A 10509-nucleotide genomic window follows, 5' to 3' on the forward strand; every position below is an offset into this window, starting at 1 on the left:
ATGTCATTAAAAAGAAAATGGGAAAGCTTAGTCTCTTACTGGGCTGAGACTTGCTATGGTGATCTGTCATTCAAAGAGATCCAATAGCCATTGATTTAATTAATGTTAATTCAATGGCTATTTGGACTATGGGGACAGGCTGTGAATGAAGTTTTGGATACTGGCATTTTTGGTGGAATTCTGCAATCATCAAGCTATAGTTAATGTAAAGAAGCAGTCGTGAAACCACTGCAGAAGCTGTAATTGATCACCTGTTTTGAAATTCTTTATTATCCTCATTTCTACCTTGCCACAGTGATCAACACAGAAAATACAAAATGAAGGTAAAAAGGAATTTAAGACCTGCAGAAATGTTCTCTCTCTCTCTCTCTCTCTCTCTCTCTCTCTCTCTGTGTGTGTGTGTGTCTCTGTGTGCCTTCAAGTCAGTCTTGGCCCTGGTGACTGCCGGACCAGTCCCTGAAGTTTTCTTGGCAAGATTTTTCAAAAGTGGTTTGCCATTGCCTGCTTCTTCCTAGGGCTGAGAGAGAGTGACTGGCCCAAGGTCACCCAGCTGGCATGGTGCCTAAAATGAGACAAGTACTCAAGGCCCCTCGGTTTCTGGCTGGATGCCTTAACCACTACACCAAACTGGCTCTTTCACAGAAATGCTGAGGTCATCGTAGAACTGTTGAAAAGTAAAACAGTAACGAAGATCTATCTTAGCTCCTTTTCTGAAAGGTGGAGAATTCAAGGCCAAAGCTAACTCCTGAGAGATTGTGTGCCATTGTTTCTGAGGGAGTAAGGAGAAAGCCTTCTTCCACTGGCCTGACATTTACAGCATTGGCTTTCCTACATATGAGGAGTATGAGGAGAGATTCATAACAGGAGAAGAAGTCAGATCTGAAGGCAGGGATAAAAAATGGATAATCGGTGTAGATTTTTTGATATGGGCGTAATAGAATCAGGGCCTTGTATACTAGTTAGCTGCTTGGCTGCTGGAAGCTTTCCTATATCTAAGTAGCCCTTGCTTAGAATGATTGGAGTAGTCTAGTCCAGTGTTTCTCAACCTTGGCAGCTTTCAGATAGGTGGACTTCAACTCTTCAATTCTTCACCTAAGAATCACTGCAAATCAGATCCATCAGAGAACCCTGTACAATGGCTGATGGTATTAAAACCTGCCAAGAGGGCGAAGAGAGGTTAAAGCATCACAGTGCTCACATATGCAAGCACAGCAATCAGCTTTGTTTCCTTCTTGCATTTTCCCAGGTTTGACTCCCTAATTTCTGCTGCAGGTATTGTTATAAGAGTGTAGTGGTTACATAATTTGCCTACCTCCAGAAGGTTAATTGGCAGAAAAAAAAATTTAATTACTATTTTTCCTTCCCAGATCCGCCCACTTTTTGCTGTTCGTTTTTTAAAAATCGTCCTCTGGTGCATTCTTTCATCATTTTTGTTGTCATTTGCTACATAAAATTTTCATCCTAGCTTCCCAATAGGTCAAACTAATAAGAGGAAGGAAGGAAGGAAGGAAGGAAGGAAGGAAGGAAGGAAGGAAGGAAGGAAGGAAGGAAGGAAGGAAGGAAGGAAGGAAGGAAGGAAGGAAGGAAGGGAGATTCTAGTATTTTAAGAGTGTACCAGTGGACTGATAAAAAAAAAAAAGTATAATTCAGGGAAAGAAAATTAATCATTAAAAATCATTTCTGCTGGTTTCAAACAGTAGCTCTCTGCATGTTAAGCCTATGTTGCAACCATGAACTACTGGAACATTAACAATCATGTTAGCTACAGCAGGCATTACAGTGTCACATTTGGAAAATGGAAGAAAGGATTTTCTTTTAAGGTGATTGCTATGTGTGTGTGTGCATGTTGTTGCTTTACGTTTGTAAGCAGCAATCACCTTTAACAGTATATATAAATAACAAAGAAGCAATAATAAACCCCAGGAAGGTATTTGTGAATGAGGCATCCAGTTCAGCAGGTCCAGATAAAATGGCTGTAGAGGGTAGCAATCAGGGATTGGAGGGAAGGGAACATTCCTGCCACTGCACCCAGGAGTCAATCAAAGTACAGGAGTTTACCTAAAACAGTGTTGTCCAAACTTGGCCACTTTAAGATGAGTGGACTTCAACTCCCAGAATTCCCTAGCCAGCCATGCTGCCTGGGGAATTCTGGGAGTTGAAGTCCACTCATCTTAAAATGGCCAAGTTTCGACAACACTGGCCTAAAAGATAGTCAATTACAGCAAGCAATCTGGTCAGCACAAGCCAGCATAAAACTCTACTGCACGGAGGAGGAAAGCATGGGTGGAGAAGGGCTTTCTTTTTCTTTTTTTGTAATAATGTTTATTAAAGTTTAAAGACACAAAGATAAAAATTTAATACCAACTAAGAAAAATATTAAAAAGTAAAAAGAAAAAATAAAGTGTGCAAAGAAAAAAAGAAAAATGTTTTGTGATGTGGTACTGGATCAACATTTTCCTTAACATGATGAATGACTACTGTTCAAGGATCTATGAAGGGAGAGAGAAAAACCAAACCAAACCAAACCAAACCAAACCAAACCAAACCAAACCAAACCAAACCAAACCAAACCAAACCAATTCTTATTGTAGAAAATAGGGTAATAACAGTTCTTTGATCCAATGACTAGGAAATATATTTTATAGAGGATTTTACAGAGAATCATGAAGACATCATTGGAAATGAAAGATTTATGGAATATATTTTAACCAGGCCTTAGATATGTACAAATGGGTGAATTCAGGATACTTTCCTCTCCCCATTTTTATAACCCTTTAATAAAAGAAACAATGTCTTCAGCTGCTGGTTTTGTATAGGAAAATTCAAAAACTCCAGTGCCAATAAGTGTTAAAAATCCATGGATTCCATCTTTTACATGTTTCCAAGTTACAGGCACAGCATTGTCCTCTAGTCGTTTTTTATAGAGCAGTCCATCGTCCCGAAGTATGTCATATTCACAGGTCAAAATGTATGTCTCAGGGAGTTGTTTTATAATGACATCCTCATCAAGAATTGGTGACAGCAGTGTCTCGTCATTCAGTCTGGTTGCTTCATAAAGTTCTTTTGAAAATGGAGCTGGCGGTGGGGGTTCATAACCTCGGGCTTTAAATTCTCTGGGGATAAGATCTGCGCTAATCCATTTCTTGAATTTCAGCTTCATGTCTTCAGGAACGTGCGCATTCCTTGCAACTTGTTCTAGGTCTACACCTTCCACCTTTACATATTTTAAAGCAAGGGTTAAAGCCAACTTCCTGGTTAAAAAAGGACCCTGACAGTTTTGAAGATAGGATGGCAGCAGTAGATCCAATATCTGCAAGAAAGGATATATCAAGATCTGTGCTCGGATCTTTGGCTGGTTCCCTTTTTTGACCAGTTCTCGAGAAACAGCAGCAGTCAGTGCTCCTCCACTGCTGTCCCCAGCAAGGAGAATGCAATTTGGATCTACTCCATAGTCTTTGGCGTGTTTCATAAAATACAGAGTGGCGGCTAGGCAGTCTGACAACTGGACAGGATGTTGGTGTTCAGGACCTAAACGAAACCTGTAAGAACAATCAGACTTTGTCAGACCTTGAAATCTTCTTGGGAGGAATTAGGCACCCTGAGACAGCCCCCTGAAGGCAATATATTGCTGGGTTCCACTAAAGGGTAGCACCTTACAATTGTTTAGCTTGTTAGTACATTTTTACCATTCTGATAAGGAGATGCCAGTTGCTACTTGAATGTCTTTCACTATTGATAGGATACAGCAATTCCCTTCTCCATGGCTGTCTTTCTCTGCTATTTCTCCTAGTGCTTTTGAAAAGCATATTTGCTCCAGACATTCCTTCCACCTGTTTGTTTCAGTGCAAAGGAAGGATGGGTAGAATAGGGCTATAGAGCTACATACAAAACATAAAGTGGAAAATATTACAGATGGTCCTCACTTACTGAATGTCATATGACCACACTAACTTATGACATTGGTTCTGCTGAGTTGTTAAGGGAATCACACATGGTGGTTAAGCAAGACATCATGTGACTGTGACTTGCAACTTTCTGCTGGCTTCCCCATTGACTTTGCTTGTCAGAAGCTGGCTGTGAAGGTCACAAATGGTGATCACGTGACTGTGGGGAGACTGCGATGGCCGCAATTTTGAGGAATGGTTGTAAGTCTCCTTTTTCAGCGTTGTCGTAATTTTGAACAGTCACTGAATGAGTGGACAGTAAGTGAGGACTACCTGAATTGTATTATTATATCATCAGCCCAGTGGCCAAAATAAGCAGGAAAAAAAAAGTAGAAGAGACTCTCATGATGGGATGGTGTTTGCAACTATTTGAGGTCAATTTCTGTCACTAAGTACATCTGCTTCCTTAATTTCTTTCTCAAGGATAGCATCTCAAGGATAGCATTTCTCTGCCACCAGGGGGCACAATAAGGGAAAATCCTCATTACTTAACTATAATTTGTGTAATTCTTTCCAAAGAGTTCTTGAAAAAGATTCTTATTCTGACAAGGTTCTGAGCTGCAAAGTGAATTTGGATTTGTGAGCCTGATTTGCACAAGGAGAAGGAGGTTCAATCATATGGCAGGTTTGGCAAAAGTACATAATGTGGGGTATTTTGTTCTGCAGATCCTTAAAGTACTTTGCTAATTTACTTTGCTTCTCTTTGTAGAGAAAGTCCAAGGAAGGGAGCCCTTCCCTTTTCTCTGGCTCAGCTGGGAAAGAGGCAGAAATAGCCATTTTTTACCTCTCCTTTCCCGCTTTACTCTTACAACTGGAGGTGAGGGGGAAAACATGAATGCCAGCTCCAGGGCTGACAGTCCTGCCTAGGAGTTTTTGAAGAATAGAAAAACTGCGGCCTGTGCAGATCCAAATGTTCCCCAACCTGCTCCAATTATGCTGCTTTGCCTTTCCCGATGTTGAAACACCACTGATGGAGACTAAAAAACTACTGATGATTCTTGGGAGAGCTGGTTGGAGAGAGAACTGGGAAATGGAATTTCTCACTGAGGCTGAAAATACATTCTGTGGTTCCTGGGATGATCTTCCAGGGACACAGAACTGCAGCCAAACTTCTTATTAATTATGATCTGTAATACATTTTTACTCCATCTTTCCATCAAGTAGTGCCCAAGCCTAACAACTGTAAAATACAAAATAAAATGAAAAAATATTATAGATGCATGAAAATAAGGTAGACAAAGCATATAAATAAAACCACTTACTCTACATGTACAACCACTGAATCACTTTCTTGAGCAAGATGGCAACATAGTGGTTCATAAGTTTCTAGGAAAAAAAAGGATTACTGTTCAGGTAGTTCCTCATTGTAAACATGTCATTGATATTGTTTTGTTTCAGAAAGTAAACACTTATTTAGTCTGTATTTTTCTTATTTTTTTAAAGGTTTAATGATGGATAAATTTAGAGGACAATCAATTTGAAATCAGTGAACAGTAATACCTGTTATTATAAATTTCTAAATGTTGTGAATTCAGCAAGCTCTGACTATGCAACATGAATTTTTATGCATGCCCTTTTTCTACTTTTTGGATGTAGACTAGAAGGTCCCAGCTGTCAGATTTAGGTGACTATTTGTGTTGGGCATAGAGAAACATCTTCAAAATTATTTTAAGGTAAGTTCCAAAGACATATTACTTTGAATTAAATATTGTTTACTGAAATTGGGTATTTTGCTTTAGAATGAAATTTCCCCTGCAACAGAAAATCTACTGGTGGGGTTAAAATGATAAATTAGGCACACGATTTCATTCATGTATCTGTCTTCAAGACAGAGTTGAAGATACATCTTCATATAGCCTGCACTGCAGGAAAGGGTTTAAATTCAATCTATTAATTTCACAGGTAGGGATGTGCAAACCGAGCATGAAATGGTTGTTTCTGGTGTCTGAACTCCATGTCACAACTTCCATGTTTTGGAAGAAGGGGCAAGGTGAAAGTAGGCAAGAGGACCTCAACTGATACCAGGTTGCTTTTGGTAGAACCCAGAGGTAGGCTGGACCTATTGCTGAAGCTGTTGTTGTGAGTGCAAGGCTGCTGAAAAGGAGCTCTGACTCCCGGAGCAAATTCTGGCAGCAATTCAGCTTTGGGTGTGCTTCCAGACTACATTCCTGCACTGCCTGGACAAGGTGATAGCTGGCTTGAAACAGCAATTATTATGTTTGTGGTCTTTTGGATTTCTGCTTCCTAGAGAGGAATACAGAAATTGATTGCTCCCCATTAGGTAAAGTTTATTGCGGTTTTAAAATTCTTTTCAATGGGGAAGTTAGAATTCATGGATTGTAAGATGATGTTGTTATCCCAATTTGTTCTCTGTATTGTGTTTTCTTTTTTGGACAGGTCATCACACTGAAACTCAGGGTACTTACCAACTTGAGTTTTTAAGAGCACTTTGATTATTGTGTGAAAAAAGGTGTATGTAAGAACTACTTAATGAATTTTCGGTTGTAGGCCATTTGGAAAATACAGACAGAAACATGTGCTTTCATGATATGTTGAGAGCTGCTCTTTTTGGAAGCAGGTTGACAAGTGCAAAAATTATGTATTATACATTTGTATTAGGAAGAAGCCTTAAACCACCAGCCAGATAAATTATTTTCGTGCTTTCTACTGTAGCATTTGAAGCATCAGTGGGTCAATTAGAACAATATAGGTATTTCTAAGCTCAGAAGAAAGGGGTTAGTTCTAGTCCTAACCGGTTTAGAATCTGTCTATCTGGCATGGTATCTGACTGGTTATGAACTCATCCTGATCCTAGGATCTTCAGGAGCAGACCTTCTGAAGATGTCTTTGCTTGTGAAAACAACTTTTGAAACAGATGGAAAAGGATCTTTTCCTGGGCATAAAATTAGATTTGCAGGGTAGCCTATTTCTATAATTGTTTATACATTCCAGTTTCTGTTGATTAGTTAAGCCTCTTGTACTTAAATTGTTTGGACATCCAGAAAATATGGATGTAGCATGATGGTTTAAGTGCATAGCTATGCACATTCCTAATTCTGGGAGATCCATCTTTTTTTCTTCTTCCTCCTTCACTTCTTCCACAGTAATATTGATTACAAATACATTCCATCTATTAAGGAAAAGTTAATATTATATGAAATCTCTTACTGCTGGATCCAAATACGCAACTTCCTCCATGTAGGTAGAGTACTCCTTTTTTTAGCCCAGGATTTAGCTTTTTTGGCTGGTAAATCCTCACTGGTACATGTTCAAACTTTTCATCGGTAATGGAGATTTTTGATTTCTTCACAAGTGGTGTAAAATTAAGTATAAATCTTAGAAACTGGATTTGAGTGCAAATGCCTAATTTCTCAAAAATCGTCCCCTGTTTTAGAATGAGGAAAGAGTGGTAAATTAGAAATTATGAATAAAATTTTAATTTATGAATATATTTTTTTCCACTTGTTGCACAATATAAAAAAACTTCAACAGGCATAAAATGGCAGTTTAAGCCATGATTCGTGGTAACTAAACTGGTACAATGCAAGTTTCTTTTTAGTATTTATAATAACTAAACCTTTTTGTAAGAATAGCCTCAGAACATAAGAGAACATTTAAAAAATCCACCCATGAAGTTTCTGTGTAAATCAGAGTTTCTCAAACTCGGGGGCGGGGGGACCAGGGGTGGGGTGAACAAATCTGAGAGAAAGCACACTCACTCTTGCTCTACCTGGATGTGGGTAGCCTTCACTGACTTGTTGCTGATAGACTGGGATTGCAGGAAGTGTTGATGTGAGTCCAAAGCCATTAAAGGGAGCCCTAGCCCTGGAAGCAGTGATCCAGCTTTGGGTGTGCTGCTCAACTACACTCCTGCTCTGCCTGGAGAAGTTGACAGCTGGATTGTCCAGGGGAGTGGGTGCCTTGCACAGTCTAGTGAACACAGTCTGATGTTATTATTTACGAATTAATTTAGGGGCTCATGGATCACAAAGTTTGAAAACCATTCGTGTAAATGATTGTAGTCAGATCTGCCATGTTCAAGAGAGTCTAGGCTATTGCAATTGAAATACCCACTGAAGTCAATTAGAGGCAGACATTCTTGGTGACTGCTGCTACATGAGCATCAATAATCAGCACTGGAGAAAGCTGTAAACCTACGTCTTCAAGGGAAGGTAACCCATTCAAGACAGATTGTAATTACTAAGATTGGGTCAGCTGGGACAGGGTAATTAGCGTGCACAAGATTAAATTCTAAATTTAACTAAATGTTATACTCTAGGATTTAACATACAAACATTTAATTTATACACCACTTTTACAGAAAAAAATGTGGCTCATAATATACAGGTGGAAACAAGAAACAGTATTGTGTTAAAAATGATAATGAGTAGGCATTTCAGTTACCACACTGACATTCATTCATTCATTCAAAATATTTATACAGAGCCAATTTGGTATAGTGGTTAAGGCATCAGGCTAGAAACCGGGAGAACATGAGTTCTAGTCCTGACTAGGCACAAAACCATCTGGGTGACCTTGGCCAGTCACTTTCTCTCAGTCCTAGAAAGGAGGCAATGGCAAACCACTTCTGAAAAACCTTGCCAGGAAAACTGCAAGGACTTGTCCAGGCAGTCTCTGAGAATTGGACACGATTGAATGGATTTAAAAAAAAAACAAAAAAATCTTATACAATATAATTCTGGGTAGTTAACAACCACAGCATAACAAAATACCCCCCCCCCCGCCTCCCTGGCCAAGTTAAAACCTTCATACACAAGCAAGATGCTGTAGCACTCCTATACCAAGTACACAGGTGCTGGCTTCAACTCTCATCCTGGCCCAATGTCTGGGGAAAGGCCAGGTCTTCACAGCCTTCAGGAATTATGTATTTCCAGACATATTATTTTAATATTTCAGTAACATTCATGGAAAAAAATAAAAATAAATTTGGTATACTAAAAAGTATTATCAGCAATAATCAGAGTTTTTTTTAATGTTATCACACTGGTTTGACAAGCTTCATCTCAGATTGGCTCACCCCATTTCTTTCCTCGGGCAGTCTTTCATATCGTGCCTCAACTCACATTAAGTGCATTAACCAATTACTCTCACTGAAAGCTGCCTTCTCTTCTGGAACTTCATTTATGGTCCACTGTCTTGAGGAGTGGTCCTAAGGTAGATATGGTGGCTCCTGTAAGTTTAGCTTTTGAACTTAGTGGAAGGATATGGATCTTGGCTTCTAACAAAAACAGATTCAGAGACTTCAGGGGAAAACTATTTCCCTAGAAGCAGATTTATCAATCATGTATTGTTCTTAAGGACCCCAAATCACCTACAAGGAAGGAAGGAAGGAAGGATCTTCTTACCACATAAAATATCCATAGCGTCGTCACATGAAACAGCCAGACTTTGACAGGCTCTTTGTCACCGAGAGGAATATCTATTTTCCAGAATGCAAAATAAGGAGTCAAAAAATATTTCCAGAACAAATCCAGAAGAAGTGAACAACCAGTGAACAACTGCATGTTCGGTGGCGAAGAAGGACCGAACTGAATTACGGCTTTTTGGGCAAGTGCTACTTGAGAACTCTTGTAGCAATTACTGCAGTGTAAGCAAGCTTTCACCTACAGCCAGTTAAGAATGAGTAAGGTTTTGGAAAGGAGGCATTTATAGTGACTGGAGGTGGAATATATGCATCAGATGATCATCCTTTATTAATGAGTAAGTTACCTCAGAATGTCATCACAACTAGGAGAGGATTGCAACAGAACAAGCTAATTTACCTGGGTATTATTTAGCCCCTGTTGGGAACACCTTCAAGTAAAGACACTTTTTCTTGGGATCATGTGTCCACCATGAAGGGCAGTGCCCTGGGTCTGACCCATTTTTTTCTTTTCAATGCCAGAAAGGCATTGATGTCCTCTGAGCTTGGTTGTTTTCTTGCAGACATTTTGTGACCTGACTAGGTAACATCTTCAGTGTTAGAAGGGAGTGGGGTTTGCTCTCTGTTTATATACAGTAGCTTGCCTTGTCAGGGTTGGTGGGGGTGTTGTTTTTCTCCTTGGTAGTTTCTTGATTAGGCTATTGTTTACTACTTGATTGTTTGTCTGGTGTTAATCCCTGCTGATCTGGGTGTTGATTGCCAGGAAGGAAGTGTTCTGGACTTTTCATTTCCTTTTTGGCTTTTTAAATGTCTCTTTTGAATGGTGTGTAAAACTGCTTTATCTCTATGAGCCTGTTGATGGCTGAGTTGTTTGAATACCAAGCTTCCAGGAATTCCTTCATGTTTTTGGATTTAGCTTGGTCTAAGATGCTGACAGTTCCCCAGTTGAAACTATGGTTGAATCTGTCCATGTCTTGTGAGATTAAGGAGTTTTCATCATGTCTTGACTGCTAGTTGGTGATCATGGATGCGCTCTGCTAGTCTTCTGCCTGTCTGCCCTATATAGTGGCTGTTACAGTCCTTATACTGTATGTTGTAGATGACTCCTGTTTTTTGTTCTTGGGCTACTGGGCCTTTTGGTTTACGTAAGATGTTTTGGAGGGCTTTAGTTGGTTTGTGTGC

At 39.5% G+C, this 10509-nt stretch overlaps 1 protein-coding gene across 1 annotated transcript; it reads right to left on the bottom strand.

Annotated features, from left to right (window-relative positions):
• Positions 1 to 2764: 2764 nt before the first annotated feature.
• Positions 2765 to 9469, bottom strand: LOC107326016 (arylacetamide deacetylase-like 4). The gene is made up of 4 exons (XM_015890377.3): positions 9311 to 9469; positions 7113 to 7329; positions 5207 to 5270; positions 2765 to 3539 (listed from the first exon to the last, which is right to left on the bottom strand). Exons 1-4 carry the CDS (start codon positions 9467 to 9469, stop codon positions 2765 to 2767), a joined length of 1215 nt encoding a protein of 404 aa, XP_015745863.3.
• Positions 9470 to 10509: the final 1040 nt, after the last annotated feature.

This window comes from Python bivittatus, unplaced genomic scaffold (assembly GCF_059951505.1).
Source record: "Python bivittatus isolate LINGU-HERP-01145 unplaced genomic scaffold, Pbiv_v1 ctg000700_np1212, whole genome shotgun sequence".
In the NCBI taxonomy this organism is placed as follows: Eukaryota; Metazoa; Chordata; class Lepidosauria; order Squamata; family Pythonidae; genus Python; species Python bivittatus.

Coding starts and splice junctions, on each gene's coding strand:
- LOC107326016 (XM_015890377.3), bottom strand. CDS start 9,469: ATGCAGTTGTTCACTGGTTGTTCACTTCTTCTGGATTTGTTCTGGAAA. Junction 7,330..9,310: donor CGCTATGGATATTTTATGTG/GTAAGAAGATCC, acceptor ATTCTAAAACAG/GGGACGATTTTTGAGAAATT. Junction 5,271..7,112: donor TTGCGTATTTGGATCCAGCA/GTAAGAGATTTC, acceptor TTTTTTTCCTAG/AAACTTATGAACCACTATGT.